The following is a 17,110-nucleotide window of genomic DNA, read 5'->3' on the forward strand; positions in this document are numbered from 1 at the left end:
GTTCATCTTTTATCAGATTTACACAGGGTCATTTCTTAAAAGGGTCTGTTTTGGGCCAAACTACTGAATTGTGACAATTCTTTATGCTCATACATGTACCTAACTCCATATTCACATGCTATGTTATGGCTGGGGGCAACTCACTAATTATCTAGTTATAAAATCTTGAACATCCACAAGCTACAACCAATAGCAGGCTCACAAATTGTTCAAGAACTTGCATTAAACAACTTGCACTATCCTCTTCTGTTGAAGTGATAACAGGGTGGTAAAGTGCATTTAAGTAACTGCACACCTAAAAAATGTCAGTAAACTGCACTGTTAAATGAGTTTGGAACACAAAGAATGAGTTCTTTACAATGCGCATGTCTTTACATACTGCCTTAGACTCACGGTTGGATCCCAACCACACAGCATCCAGTGTGGATTTATCTTAGCAGAGGTAGAAAACATTTCCCCATGCTGAGGGCTTCATGAGAACTTCAATCTCAGTAGCACACAGTTTAGAAATACCCAGTAAAACCTCAAACTTATACACTTATCCTTGTGCAGCAGTAAATGGTAGACTCAATTCAGCATTTGGCTGGCATGTTCTCTTCAGGAAAATAATCTACCCAGCTTACCTAGAACTTCTAAAAATGGAGCTACACTAAATTCAAAAGTGGTATGTTCTCCATTAGTACCAATTCTGCAGAGGCACATGGCATGAAGTCAGTGGAAAAGCTCCAGGGCTATCATAGTTTTGCTGGCTACAGATAGAGGGGAAGGGTCAAGCACTACGTGATTTTACCCATGAATTGGAGTCTAAAGAGGAAGCCTACACCCTATTTTTGTATAAGTACCACCTGCTAATGTTCGCATTCAATTAATTTTCAAATAATTAACCTGAGGCATAATACAATTCCTATCATTTGCAATATGACAGGTGAAATTGTATGTTTGATTTCTGTGGGTTTGGAATTATTTTGCTTCTGATAAGGGGTTCTTTCAATTCAATAAATTGTTTCCTTGATTTTTTGGGAAGAAACTGAGAAGAACACAAAGCAACAAGACAGCTCTTTCTAGGTTTGAAGAAGTTTTTTTGGTACTTCAGAACACAAGTGTTTTTAGTCTTGACTAGGGCTTAGTTTTGGATGAACAAACACAAAATAAACATGGCCAAGATTCCTTTCTGGAGCTCTAATCCATAGCAGCATTTAGGAAAACCATCACTGAAGTCCAAATGGGACAGTGGTTATCAATTATATTTATAGTTTATTTTAAAATACTCAAGACTTAGCAGAAGGCTACAACCCTACCACTGTGATGACTCAATACCACCGGTAAACAGCATGAGAAGACAAGCCATACCTGTCTGAAAGTAGAAAAGGGCAGATATCAGGAACTGGTGGTGTGGAAGGCCTTAGTTTGGCCAGAGCCATAATGTGCTCGAAAGTGATGTCAGTCTGGGTGCTGGCATCCACGAGCCGAACATCCTGAGAGCTACAAGGAGCTTTGGTAACTGGGGCTCGTCGTAAAACCTGAACCACAATTGGCTCCTTGGCATTACGAAAAGCTTCCACTGCCTCTTCATGAGTGGCCTTGGAGAGGTCCTTCCCATTGACCTACAGAAAACCAGAAAAACATACCAAAGATTACTCACAAGAGAAAAGGTGGAATAAAAATATGGGTCTAAAATATAGGGGGATTAATAGTTTGTGTAGTACATAAAGTTATGCGTTGACATTGACTGGACCTTATTTTGGCATTCACGCAAGAGTGAAGATAAGGCTGGGAAAAAGAATAAATTCTTTAATCTTTGCTAGAAATTAGAAATGGTTTGAATTCTTCCATAGCTGGCCCAATGGAATTCGAATACAGCAAAGAAACCACCACATTTAAAAAGGACATTTAAAATTATTTCTCTCATAAAATACGTATAAAAAAGGAGGGGTGTCTTTAATTTTCAATTTCAGCATTTTCTGTGTCATGCAACTGTTTTACAGGGCTTCTGGCACAGGATTGTTATTAATGCAGATGTCAATAAACATGTCTCTGAGGTCTAAAAAGAAACAAGGCCAATTTTCGGTGTTTTGTCACTTATCTGCTATGGCCATTATGCAATCATTAAGACCAAAGATAGGAAGATTCTACTAACACACTCAGCTGTTGCACTTTAAGGGAAAGAGAAATTGAAAAAAAAAAAAAAAAACGGAAGAAACAATTTGCTACAAACAGACAAATAATAAACCAGACAAAATAATACTGCAGCACAGCTTGGCAAAATCAAAAGACTACAGCAAGATTTCTCTCTGTTACAGACAAAGTAGCAAATTCCTCCCAGTCTAGATGAGGCCTTCTGGTATTTAAAAAGACGGCTGCAAGGCTGGGTGATTCTAAACTCATATGAATCCAGGTGTTTAGGGCAAACTTGCCAAGTATCAGCTTGCTACAAAATGTGAAGGCTAGCTTGTCGGTGGCAGTCAGCAGCCAAACCCTTGGACACAAGGGCGTGCAAAATCCCTATACAGAAAATACCAATCTGCTGTTTCCAGAGCAGTGGGACTGCTGTTAACCACTGCACAGGACCTAACTGTTGTGAGCTACTGTGGAGATGAGAATATATATTGTGCCAGGGTAGAAAGGCAGGGGTTTTTAGTAACAAACGTGAATATATAAGGATTAAAATTTATATCCCTGGGAAAATCTCTACACTGGCAGCAAATCAGGATTCCATTAGTTCATGCCCAAATTACCTTTGTTGTACAGACGGTGAAGTCGTAAAAACTTCTGCTCAATGAATTAAACCTAAACCCTTGCCAGAAAGGAGAAATACCTCTTAACTGACTTCTCCCCAGTGCCTGCAAATACTGGTTGAACACAAACATGTTTTGCCCCATCACTCTCTCGTTCAAGAAATTCTTGGAGCTTTCTTGTCAAAAAAGGAAAGACATGCAAGCAAGAACACCACTAGCAAACTCAATAGAGCCCTTCAGCAGCCTTCAGTAACATTTTTAAGCCTGCTAGGAGAAGCATTTGCAATTGCAAATGTCATATTTAAGGTAACACCTGTAACCATACTCCTATCTATTAATGTGGATGGTTACGATACAGCTGTGACCACTAATTACATGTTGTATGTATCAATTCAATACATTTCCAGAGTGTGTGTTCAAGTATAAGGTAGAACCAGCTTTCTGACACAATTTCCAAAGAAGCAACACTTTTGTGGACATGTTACTCAAGATGACATGTAAAATAACCATACTGTAGTGTAACCACCAATGCAAAGGTCAGTTGACCTTTCTAACTAGCCCTGATGCTGTGTGTGGTTATGAGAAGGCCAGAAATTACCTGAACAGACTTCTACACATAAAAAAAGCTCAGAAGTCCCTGTGCTGGATGCCTGGGATGCCCAGAATTACCATCCCACTGTAGTCACCTAAGTTTAACGCATATGTACAAGTTCTCTGATGAATAAGGCCACAAATGTTAAGATTTTATAATTTAAATTATCATCCATCAAATGATGTTAATCTAAGTTGCATGGAAAATTATCAGTGGTATATAAGATAGGCTAGAACAGCCAAAGAACAAGTTATGTTATAAGAGAATAGAAGAAATTTTCCCCAGGATCAAGCTTCTGCAATCCCTCTCCAATATACTGCCAGGATGTGCAGACTCAGTCTCACTTGACAGAGGGAATTAGAGATAAAGCTTCAAGCCTTGGTCTTCCAGTCACCCTTCAGTTCCAGCCTCTGCTTCATTCTTGCGTCTAACTCAGATCCTACAAAGAACATAATTTTCCACAATTTCTATAGTTTTTGTAACAAGAGAGCCCTACAGGCCTTTTGAGTAACTTTCATTCCTAAGGCCCTAGGAATAGCAAAATTACTCTCCTGCCTCCCAAAATCTTTGTAATACTTTTTAAGTTTCAGATAACTATATAGTGTTTCTCCCAAATGCAAATGCTTGGGAATAAATACCACATAGCACTGTATCAATTTTTTCCTCTATTCAAGCATAAAACACACAAACCTTCTGCATCCCAGGTGAACCATGTGGTCTTGGCACAAGTTTTCTGTTTTATTAGAGATCCATATCAGCAAAACAAAAATATATTTGGATTGCATACAAAATATATATATATATTTTTATTTTTTTTTTAAACCAGCTCTTTTTACTCACATCAGTCAATACTTATCACTTATTCTGAGGAAAAAGACATAAATTCACAACAATGCCATTTACATGCACATTTTATTTCCAAAGAATAATAATATTTTAGAATCATTTGAGTATGAAACATCACAAAAGATACATATTTTAATTTTTCCTGGGAACCTACGGCTGACCTCTGTTTTCATTTAAATGCCTATTTAGTTTAAAGACTTTAAAAACATTCTATCCTTTATGTTGGTTTCTTATGAAATGGAAGCACTTTGGACACTCTGGACACCCAGTATTTGCTTAAATTTAAGTTCATCAACGAACTTTTTCGATCTGCATAAATGTCACCTAATTTATGAATGCTACCTTTCTGAGAAGAAAATCTATAGTTGAGTTACTCTATGCTGGTAGTTGTCCTGCTCACTCAGGGCTGGGAGGAGAGAATTTATTTTAAAACCTAAAGCCTACAGATTGGATTGGAAGCTCTCTTCACATAGCTTCTTTAAGGGTTTTCTGCCTTCTGGGTTAGCCCTCATCTTAACACCCATATATAGTTACCCTGGGAGCTGTACACAGCTGAGCACTTATTTACAGCAAGCCACTTACAGGTTCTTAGTGGATGATTAAATAAATTCCTTCCTTTGGAAAGGTTACTTTCAGTGGAATCCAGGGTACTATTTTAAGTGGATAGAAAAATCAGTCACTTTTAACAGTCAACACAAAGACATGTGAATACATTTGTTGCAGCAGATGGGCTAATTAATCCACAAGCAAGTTGTGAATGTTAAGTAAAGAATATATCTTTTTTCATGTAAACCATCCTCCTGCCTTGTTTGATTAAGCTTCTGTTTAATGAACACTCTCCCCCTGCTTTTGGACACACTGCAAAGTCTGGGCCACTTGTCAACATCTCCCCCAGAGTGATTGGTGGCCACTGCCTGGATCCCAGCCATCCTCTTTGGATTCTTGCTCTAAATCCAGCCACATGCAAAACTTCATCAGCATCAGAAAATAAACAAGCAAACGGGCTTTGTCTTTCAGCAGCAAATCAACTGACATTGGCCAAACGCCACTTCCAATGCCAGCGCTGCTGTACATATTCCCACTTTCTATTCTGCTTATTCCCACTCACACAGGGATGGGCAGCAGAGAAGGAAGGAGCGACAGGACTAAATAACAAAACTGTGACTATAAAAAATGTAGCCAAATAGTTGTTAGGTTCTGCTTGTGCTTTGAGTTCTACAAAAAAAGGAAAAAGAAAAATCAGTCCTTCAATCAAGACTCCTTCCAGGATTATTTAAGTGCTTGTGACAGAGAAATGAAATAGCCTTGTCTTCTAATGCTTTGCTGCTGTTGATAATTTTTTAACACAGGCCAGAATTTTTTAATCAAGAGGACCAGAATGTCTGCATGTTTCCTGTAGCCCTTACTTTTCCAATATTAAAAAGAAAAATGGAAAAAAGGAATAGGGGATAAAGGGGAAAAAAAGTGGAAAAAAAAAGTGTGCTCATGTGAATGCAACCATCACAGAAGGTGTCACATTAGCAGCTCAGTAGATAACCTCTTATCATCAGCAAATACTGGACATATGCAAGATGAAATTTAAGATCAGCTCTGCTAAAGTAAAACCTTTGGAGATCCTCCATTTAATCAGTAAGGGCAAAGAGAAGAATAACCTGATCTTTTTGCTGGAGCAGGAATGTCCAGACATTAGACTTTCCCAGAGAAATGACAGAGATGCTGTCTGACACAATGATGGGGTTCACATAAGGTGCACTGTCTTAGGAAATTTCCACACCCCTGCAGAAGCTGACTCTGACCTGACAGATGCTGAATCTGCTCTCATCACAGTGTAAATACATCCAGGCAACCATGCCCTGGGTGCAACCTTGGATGGCAAACTGGTACAAAGGATTGAACGCTGTCCCTTAGTTTGACCAGTCCTTCTTTAGGACAGGAATTTCAGCCCTCCCTAACTACAAGCCAATTAAAAACAACAAAACCATACCACCTTCATCCCAGTCTTACAGCTTTTGGCACAGACTCTGGGACCATCAGCTGTGAGGCTCTCTGGGCAGGATGGGGGAGCACAGGACATGTGAGCTACCAGTGACATGCATGCTGGAGAGGACACTGCAACCCTTCTGCTAACCCAAATGTGAAAGGTCATCTGCAGAAAAGGCATTTGACATGCTGACCTTTTAGGTTACACTTCAGTACTAAGCTGCATTTCTAGAGCAAGTTAATATGAAAGGAAGCAAATTCAGTTATTACCCAATATCACTATCTCAGTCAGGGTTCAGGCAAGTTCAGTAAAGGGACAACTTTTATTCTGCTGGTAAATGACATTTCCTCTTCCTTAGCCAGATGAGTTAAGCAATGCTTCTTCCCATTTGATCTTTTGTTGCCTTGACTGCCAAATATTGTCATCCCTCCCAGAAGCTACACAGGCTCTGGCTGCTTCCCTCAGGCTTGTAAAGAGAATTACATCTCCATTACCTGCAGAGCTGGGGCTTGTCCTGTTTGATAGTTCATGTAGCTGGTTTGACAATACTGAATAGACCCAGGCAATGTCCAGTCCTGCAGCCTTCTGTGCATCTTCATAAATGTAAGCACCACTTCCATTTCCCAGAATTTAACAGAAATCTACCATGGCTGAAAAGCTTACGGCTAAGCACTAACCTCAGCAAGACAAAATAAATGCTGTAAAAAGTGGGAAAACATAGAAATATACTTATTCCCACTCTGTAAATCTTCCTTCCAGAGGAAGACATCCCAGGGACTCCGTGGCAATTTTTGTTACCTAACCAGCAGCTGTAAGAAAAAAGCATCCTTCTCTCAAATGACCTCAGGATGATGCTTCATTTTGTCAGAGTTGTCCACCACAGCCAGTGCATCTGTGGACAGGTCTGACAGCTCCAACTCCTCTCTATGAAGGACATGACACATCTCCAAAAAATCCCAACAAAGAGATGGAAACTGCCTGGAAGTATTGTCTAACAAGCTACCCTAGTGAACGAAAAAGATTTTTAAAATTTATTGGGAAAAGTGCTCCAGTAGATGTGCAGGGAATGGAGAAATAGTTCCCATCACAACTGCAATAAACTACAGCAAACCAGTGAGCAAATTAACTACACAGTATTTGTGCAACTTTGATTCTCCAACAAATATAAACTCCAGCTTAATATAATTTTCTCCATGATTTTTCCTTCTCAGCCCAGTCATCTCTAACTAAAACAAAGCCACTACTACAAGAAGTGACTTCCAAAACTTTGGGTGCGGAATCATGTTACAGGTTTTGAAAGAAAAGTTAAGTCCACTGTAAGCAAAGAAATCACTGAAGATGCACACCCCCACCTCTCACTCCCCCTTTAGGCGGAGGTTTTAAATCCCAAATGTATTGACTACCTAAGTGTATTTAAGGCATTGAGCACTGGAAAGGATGGTGTCTTAGATGCAGGTCCATAGTCTGCTTCCAGATGGCTAGGTTAGGCACAACCCTCATTCACCACAAATGCCTTTGAGCATTTCAATCTCCTCTAACAGCATATGGAAAAGTCCACCCTGGATGACACCTGATATTTCCATGGCTAAAGTCTCTGTGGATCTGGGGCCTCCCCTGGAGTCATAATTCAGAAAAAACACTTGGATGCTACAGTTCACACATCTAAGTAAATATGTCTGCTCCAACAAGTTTAAAAGCACTGCTGAGTTAGCAGTTTTAACCTGTGACCTAAATGCAACCTGAATTCCTGCACTTCATAACATAAGGCTTAGCAGTCTCTATAAGCTGAGAATCCCCCCTTTACCTCCTCACTGTGTTTTACAGGAATGGACATCCCACAAAGGTCCTTTCAAGACCTTCAGTACTGATGCCCAACAACATCAGAACAGCTCGAAAAACTCAGCCTGGAAAGCTCAGCTCAGAAAGCACAGCAACAGCTCAGAAAAGGTTCACTTGAATTTTGAAAGACAGAACACACCATCATCTGCAATTCTCTTGGTTTGCATTATCTGCAAATCTCTTGGTTTGTGAGTGAAATGAAAACACCATTACAGTGAGCTGCGTGGAGACAAGTGCTGGCAGACATGCATTGGTGAGCTGCTGCTGTTCTCCTTTTCTGACTCACCTAATTTGCACAGCAGACACGTTACTAGTTGCTCTGGCCATCTTTCTTGCATCCTCTTGCAGCTGCTATTCCATGTCCCATTCTCCTCTCCTTTGCTACCTCTGGTCTCTCTCCTCTCCCCTCTCTGAGGCTGTTTTATCTTCTCACTCTGACTTTTTCATTCAGTGCAGATACTTCTCTGTTCCCTGGGGGTCTTCTTTTATCTCATGCCCAGTTCCAGTGCTCTTTATCTTTCATTTCCAGAACCTTTCTCCACGAAGAGCTCCTGCTGACCTCTCACTGAACCAGTCCCCCTACTGTGGGATGGAAACACTGGCACTTGTCATCCTCCCATTGTGACAGCTGGGCAGTCTGAATACTTGTGAGTTAATGCCTTCTCCAGCACCTCCTGGTACCAACACAAACATTCAGCTAACCCAGATGGTGATGTAACAAGGCTGGAGTGTATTTACTATGTAAATTGCTTTTAATATTGACAAACGGTTTTTCAGATGACATTAGGATTGTGCCTGAGGGCAATAAAGACTAACTAGCTGGGGCACGTATAAAATACGTAAAGTTGCTTCTTCATATAATTAGACCATCATTTATTACATTAATCAGTGCAAACTTTTTCTATTTGAGGATGGGCTATTATATAAACCTCTCTTGAGATCTACCACATACAGCAATCCTTTGATGGTGGGAAAAAATACCATCAAACTGTGTGCTCAGAACAAATAATCTTTATCTCTAAGCCCCTGCACTGAATGCTGTATTCTCCAGTGAACTTCACGGTGTCTCTGTTCAATCACAAGCTCACTCTCCAATTCCTCTTCCAGGGTGTTGTAGTCTAACCCCAGCTGACAGCCCAACACCACCCAGCCACTCACTCACTCCCCTCCTCCCCTCAGGATATAGGAAAGAATAGGAAAAGTCAGAAAACTACTGGATTAAGATAAAGACAGTTTAATAGGTAAAGCAAAAGCAGTGTGCACAAGCAAAGCAAAGCAAGGAATTAATTTTCTCCTTCCATCAGCAGGCAGGTGTTCAGCCATCTCCAGGCAAGCCGGGCTCTGTCACACATAATGGTTACTTGGAAAGACAAGCACCATCACTCCAAACATCTCTCTTTCCCAGCTTTATATGCTGGGCATGAAGTCTTATGGTGTGGAATATCCCTTTGCTCAGTTAGGGTCAGCTGTCCCAGCTGTGTCCCCTCCCAACTTGTGCATCCCCAGCACCCTCACTGGTGGGGTGGTGTGAGGAGAAGGAAAGGCTTTGAAGCTGTGTAAGCATTGCTCAGCAACAGTGAAAACATCTTCACATTATCAACACTGTTTTCAGCACAAATCCAAAACACAGCCTCAAACTAGCTACTATGAAGGAAATAACTCTATCCTAGCCAAAACTAGCACTCAGGGTATGCATTTTTCACAGGGAAGAGGCACTTCAAAAGCTGCCATTAAAGTTTTAGGAGATCAAATTCACAATGTTCTTGAATAATTTGCAGTTCCCAAAGAATCCTGGAAAAGCCTGAATGGCAGATATCAGGACTCTGTAAATAATGTGGAGTCACTCTTCTCCTTTAGAAAGAATCATATTCTACATTTCATTAACAAAAAAAGTCTCTCTTCACATCTAAAAAAAACCCCAGCCTTCCATAAACTCCGAACCGTGTAGCTTAAAAAGATAGATGGCTGCCTTCTGGCTAATTGTGGGAGTTCTTTCATTACTATAAAAAGACTTTTTATATCTCAAGCGACTTTATAAGCAGTGAATCATCAGACTTAAAGTCTTGGGAAAGGAGTCCGCTGATCAAATGCTAGGATAACTTATGGGCACAGTGACCTTTTCCTCAGTAAGATACTCCAAACTGCCGCTGTTGGCACATTATTAAAATTCCCCATTTAAGGCGTGCAGTTAAGCACAAGACAGCTTTTATTTTTTATTTTTAAATCCAATTTAAGGTAGCACAGCAAGAGCTAGAGCTCTCCCAGGGCTGAGGACTAACTCCTGGCTGCCCGAGCTGTGCAGGCACCAGCACTGCAGGAGCCTCTTCCCCTGCACACAGTGAGCCTCCCCTAGCAAGGGAGCATGCTTCTAGCACCTCCACCAGCAAGAACCACCACAGTGGGCTAGCTCTTAAAAGCTGAGGAGAAGAGCAGCATGTTTTCTCCAGCCTCTCTAATAAGGAGAGTTTTGCCTCAGCCACTGGTTCCATGTGCCAGTGTTTCACATTGCAAAGTAGCAGCAATGTTACACTCAATGTCAATGTGCTGAGCCCAGTTCCACTCCTGACTGAAACCCTGGCCGGTCCTTGGACACTGCCACACATCCAGCCCAACCTGATGTCCTCCTGGGGTGCCAATGACATGACTAAGGATATGGTGCTAAGTTAGAGCGCTCCCTAAAGGCATCTGCATTTGCTAATCTTTATGAACACACAACATACTTGCTCTACTTTAATATGCATTTTTTGCTGTGCATCTGTTTGAACTGTCATCTTAAAGGAGCAGAAAAGGCTCCTCCTCTCTTGAAATAAAACTTGGATAGTCCATTATTCTTCCACTAGTCTCCCATGCTGCCTCAATACTAATTTGACATTGTTGTTCTCCATCAATTCTCATGGCTTTACTCTAGAACAAGCATATTGGCAATTTTTTTTGGTACTTGCAAAAATTCTTTCCAACTTTTTACAGAACTAAGCATTTTAAAAATACTTTTCACAAGCTCAGACATATTTGCAGTGGCTCAGCCACAGGGACCAATGCCGTAACAGGCTACAAAGAACCATCCTGTCTCGGAAACATGGCATATGGCTCCTTCCTTAATCTCCTTTTCAAAATAGAAGAAAACACGAATTCAGAAGAACCACTCACTTGGTAAAACTAAACAAGCAATGGGGCCTTACCTGTCACTCAAAAGTTGGTTGGATGCTTTTGTACCAGCAAGTTCCCAATAGCTTTTAGGAAAGGAGCAATAATTTTTTTTGAATGTCAAGAGAGCAGGTAATAGTGATAGCATGTTTGTACACATTTAGTTACACATAATGCACACAAAATAAACTACCTGTAGATGCAAATAAAAGAGGTATATGAAACATATTTGTGTCTACTTCTTCCCTTTTGATTCTCCCTCCTACTTCGATCCTTCTTTAAAGATTATTTAGTTGCACATGATTATTTTTTCTACCAAGTATTGGTTTACTGCACTAACACAGAAATATTTTAAGTTGTTAGTTTCTAAAGTTTAATTGCCACATTCCCTCTCAGTAGGGAAAATGGTAAGGGATGTGAATATAAGGACTAGCTTAATGCTATTTTATTTATAAAGCACCACGGCTGTGTACACGTCTTCAGTAGTAGGAGTTGCAGCTCCTTCCTGGCTGAAAATCAATTAGAGCTGCTATTTCTGTCCTGGTGTTTCTAAGTCTGTTCTTCCTTCTGGAGTGTCTCTCTCCTTCCTCCCTCCATGTCTCTGCCTTCCCTTACCACCTCCTTCCTCTGTTTTATTCAATTTGCCTCTTTGGTTTCCCTCTCTTATCTTTCTTCTGCTCCCTTCACTTTCTCTCCCTCCTTGGATTTGGTCCCTGCAGCATCAGCAGTGGCGGCTGCTCCTGTACAGTTTTGGTACTCCTGTACAGCTTTGGTACTGAACACCTTAAAAGGGAACCTTCCTCTGCATGAAGTCTACTCATGAATTATTGAGAAAGTTCACATAATGCTCATCAGTTTCTCTTTTCCAGGCAGTTCTGGGTGTATGGCAAAACTTTGTCAGAGCTGCTGTTCCAGCTCTCCAAGGCATGGCAAGGCTGTTAAGGACCAAATGGCTGAAAAACATGGCAGGGAGCTTACATGTCACTTATAGCCAATGCTGTGAAGTCCTCTGACCACTGGACATGCTGTATGAAGCAGATTCGTACCATCCAAGTAGATTTTGAAGAATATGTGTATTAACAGTTCAGAGAAAAACCCAGCCTCTGGATGAATGCGGGCAGCTCTTGCTGCTTTCATCTGCCATGCACTGACATCAGATGGTGCAGTTTAGCGTACAGAGCAGAAGAGACCTTTTAACATCAGGAACAGAGTAATTCATTCTGTTCTGAGAAACAGAGTGATCCTTTAATATGTAATGAGATGACTTGACAGTCTTTTGATTCTATTTTGTAAAAGCAGCATGAAAAATTTAATTAAAACACTGATACTGCAGTCCACACTTCACTCCACCTATACTTATGTATTTAGAAAAAATCCCTAGGTGCAAGGACTGTGTCTCTTTGGTTATACAATATCAAGCACCACAGAGCCCCGAAGTAAGTACAGCCCTCTGGATATTGCTGCAGTAAAAATAGTGATTATACATCTGTGCTGAGAATTTAGACAACACATTATAAGGGGACATGAATTCAAAGCGACATGCTTGAAAAATAAAGTTTATGGCCTAGACAATGAAAATACTTCTACCATGGCACACTGTGGGACATCAAGACAACAGCAATGTCATCTTTGTTTTGTCTGGGGAGTAAAGTTGATTTTAAACAGTGTTTTTTTCTTCTTTTCTTTTTAATTTATATGACATTTCCTAAAAGAAAATATATCTACCAGTGAAAGAAGAAATAAGGCACTTAACTATTTACATGATATATTAAAAAAGAAGTGTTAGGTCCACATAAGTACCTGCTGGCACTATACAAATTATATACACTGGATAGTTTAATAAAGGGAGATATAAGTTCTATATGTGCTTGTAAAATAATGATTGAATATCAGCTGACTATCTAAAAATGTTTTTAATAAGCTTTAAAAAATATGCTTTGTTCATAAAACAAATTCCCTGAAAAAATGAAGTAATTTCACCAAAATGAACAAGACTGAAAGCTAACACTTCACAACTGAACTTCTCAATTAAACCTCACAGACAGATTTTAAGATTATATATTTACCATCTTAATATGACTTCTGCCTTGTACTACTTATTTACACTAACTTCTGCAGTCTTCTTCAGTGGGAGGCAAGAAACTGCAGCAAAACATAAAGTTTCTATGCCTGGCAGAAGTAGAAATTGGGAGAGGAGTGCTGAGAGCAGCCCTGCAGAAAGGAATCTGGAGGTGCTGATTGGCAGCAGGCTCAAAAGGAGCCAGCAGTGTGCCCGGGCAGCCAGGAGGCCAAACTGCATCCTGGGGGGTATCAAACACAGCATGACCAGCTGGTCAAAAGGGGTGGTTATCCTGCTGTACTCAGTGTTGGTGCACCCTCACCTTGAGCACCGTGTGCAGTTTTGGGCTCTACCATTTAAGAAAGATGTGAAGGTCTTTCACTGTACCCAGAGGTACAGTGCCCTCCCAGAGGAGGGCAACAAAGCTGGTGAAAGGAGTGTCCTGCGAGGAGCAACTGAGGACTTTGGGCTAGTTTGGAGAAAAGGAGGCTGAGGGGTGACCTCATTGCTTTCTACCGCTTCCTGAGGAGGTATTGATCTTTTCTCCCTGGTATTCAGTGATATAACATGTAGGAATGGTTCAAAGCTGGTTAGGGAAGTTTTAGAACGGACATCAGAAAGCATTTCTTTACAGAGCGGGTCGTCAAACACTGAAACAGACTTCCCAGGGAGGTGGTGGATGCCTCGAGCTTGTCAGTGCTTAAGTGGCATTTGGATGATGCCCTTAGTAGCATCAGAAACCAAAACATGATCTTAGAACATCACAGCTTGTAAAATTTTTCCAGCCCTTTAAAGTAGGAGGCAGGCAGGGAGGAGCAGCATAGACATGCAACTGGATGGATATATTGTAGCGAAGTACAAATTTTAACCAAGTCCTAACTCTAGGTGTTCTTAAACTCAGTTGTACCTGGATTCAAGGGTTTCTTCTCAGCTTACTTGTTGAAAAGGTTATGTTTTAGAAAGGCTCAGTTGGAGGAAAGCATATTTTTCCCCTTACACTTAAAATCAGAAGGGCTCTTGTTTCAAAATCCACATCATGTAGGACAGAGAGTAGTTACCACATTGCTGCTAATAGATCCCATTTTAAAGAAAGCCAGGTTCCTTTAAACATTCATAGTAAGCTAGCTTTACAAGCTAGTCAAGTAAAATGTCATAGCATAAAGTTATTGGTGAAAAGAACGACAGCTGAAAAGCAGAGACTTCCAATAAATTGAGAAGTGTCTGAAGTCAGTTCAAAACAGCAGGGCAAAATTTAAACAAACCTTTCCCACCCGAGGAGAGGCAGACAGGCATAAATCATTCCCAGCAATCAATTCTGCTATTTGAATTCGTCCTGACACTTGTTGGGCTCGGTCGCTGACATGGAACCATGGCAGAAAGGCCAAGCCACCGGGGAAATTTGGCCAGCTTCCACATCTGAGAGTGAACCACCCAACCGTAGGTCTCCAACCCTTGTAGCACTGCTCTTTGTTCCCAGCATAAACCATTTTGTTTGCCGTGTTTCAGGATAAAGCAAATACTTCAATTACTATTCATACAAGAGATGAGAAATACTGGGTGAGATTCCAACCAGGAATGGCGCAGGCAGCTTTTCAGGCAGACAATTTAAAAATAAACCTGCCAAGTTAATATTCATGGTTTTGTTTCTCACTGTGACTACTTTGCAGTTAATTATTGATATTCTGTTAGACAACAAGCAAAACGTCTGAGAAAAGGTTTTGAATTGTGTGAAAATTCAATATTTACATATGTAGGAGAAAAATCTGCTCTTGATGGAGATTCTCAGAGAAGACGATCTTTGTGGGAAAGAATTTGCATACTGGCCTTGACTACTTTCATTAATAGCAAACGGAAATACCATCATGCTCAGTTGTCAGAGCAGAAGTCTCACTAAAACACAGTGAAGGTAGCCAGTGCTATCTTATACACATCCAGAAAGTTCATGTTTTTCCCCCCATCTGCCCCTCCACAACTCAGCCTTAGGAAAACCCAGAAATGGTGAGGCCAGGCACCCAGCCATGCAATCTTAACCTTCAGCTTCCCCCTGATGCCCACTGCAGCCGGTGGAACCGAGCTGCAGGCAAGCCATCACATCCAGTATGTCGCACAGCTCCATCGAGCGAGAGAGGGATTACTTGGAGCATCTTGTGACACTGTGAGCACAGAGAGAGCAATGCTGTCCCATCTGACATCCTCAGGCATGATCAGCAGATGAGGTGCATGAGTACCAAAAAGGATTCAGTATCCTCATTTCACTCTGTTATTTGGTGGGAGGAGGCATAGAGCTCCTCAGAAGGTGTCAGGCACATGGTATGGAGGGCAGAAGAAGAGGCATCATGCAACAGTGGGCTGAAAGTAAGTGCAAAAGGCACTTTTGAAGCTGCCATCAGGGACTCACAGTTATGCAGCCATTTCTGCCCACCAGGTCTTTCTTTTTACTCCAGGCAGCCAGACTTCTCTAAAAGTAAAGAAACCAATGGAACACAAGTCTTTCGCTTTAAAAATGAGGACAGTAAGAACTGGGGGCATCAGCAGCTGCATAGTAGCCTGATGAGTAAGTAATATGCTTAGAATTGGGAAAGCTGAACTCAGCATAAGTGAGTATGAAATCATGTCTTTCACTCTGCAAGGGAGTCCTTCCATCAGGTTACTGGACATTTTGGAATGCAAGAAATTATACACCACCTTCTGAAGCTATAATTTGAAGTAATTAAGTATCATCTAGGGTTGGAGTTAAGAAGCTGGTGTGGGTAGATAAAGGCTGAATGCTCCTTCCATCCCAATCAAATGGGCACAACATCTGTGTTCAGAAATAACCCGCTAGTGGAGCAAATGAGACATGTCACAGGTATAATCTCATTCTCTGATTCTCTCCTCCTTATTATATTCTGATTACTCTACTTTCCTAAACCATGACTCATTACAACATTTATCTTTTTTGCCTTCACCTTCTGCCCTCAGTATTTAGCTTTCTCCCCTCCTGCCCTTCTCTTTTCCTCCCCAGGGTTCTCAGGTAAACTCCCAGTTCTGCTGAAGCCATTGTTATTTCAGAAGACATCAGACATCATTAGGAATTGACAGGTGAAATTTGCTGATATTTCTGCAAAGGTCACTAATAAAAGTATTAAACAAGATCACTGCAAAGATAGTACTCTAGGAGTAACCTCTCTCTAGCCTTTCACTTTGCTTTTTAACACCACACATACAGAAATACTACTCCGGAGCCAACTCTATATCCTCCTTACAACTGTTTATCTAACCACTTCTGTTCCACTTCAGCACTTTTCCTTAAAATACCACACCAGATATTAAGTCGACCAGGTTAGCCTGGTCTTGTAGCCATCTACCACTGCTTAGTCTGCAATTCATTACATCCCACCTAGCTTTTGCTTCCTCTATGTGTAATCATCCTTTTCTTAAATTGTACTTTAACACCTTCTACACTGTGTATGATGAATTTGAAGGCTAACAAATCTCACATTGAGCCTAAGCATAAGTACACCATTTAATTTTACACCACCATCTCCTGCATGCTAAAGCAGTTTAACAAATTTCCCTTTTCTTCTTGGCTACTAGTTCTCTCGACACTGGTGTCCCTTGCCACATATAACTACTTCTGGAAGCTGTGCTAAAAACTGGATCACTGAAAAGCCCTGCTTCAGAAATCATCTTTATGAAAATGTTACCCTACCGGCAACTGTTTGCTCCCTCCATGTTGACCGTGTTCCACTCAAATTCTTTCTCCTACTCCATCACTCTTCATGTGCTTTTCCTCTCCACTCATAACATGAACCTGTGCAAACCCTTCTAGGAGGTTTTTAATTTTATTTTTTTTTTTAATGCAGATTGTACCTCCCCAAAAGGAAGCAAATGTTCTTCAAAACGGGCAGACCGTGTCAAAATAACTACTCTCC

The 17,110-nt window shown here is 40.9% G+C and overlaps 1 protein-coding gene across 1 annotated transcript in view; it reads right to left on the minus strand.

The window, feature by feature from the left end:
• Positions 1 to 17,110, minus strand: part of PDZRN4 (PDZ domain containing ring finger 4) — a 244,046-nt gene that overhangs the window by 44,367 nt on the left and 182,569 nt on the right. The window contains exon 4 of the mRNA XM_051608902.1: positions 1,351 to 1,604. Coding sequence (XP_051464862.1) covers positions 1,351 to 1,604 — 254 coding nt within the window. The remainder of the gene's footprint in view (positions 1 to 1,350; positions 1,605 to 17,110) is intronic.

The sequence above is a fragment of the Apus apus genome, chromosome 1 (assembly GCF_020740795.1).
Source record: "Apus apus isolate bApuApu2 chromosome 1, bApuApu2.pri.cur, whole genome shotgun sequence".
Taxonomy (NCBI): domain Eukaryota; kingdom Metazoa; phylum Chordata; class Aves; order Apodiformes; family Apodidae; genus Apus; species Apus apus.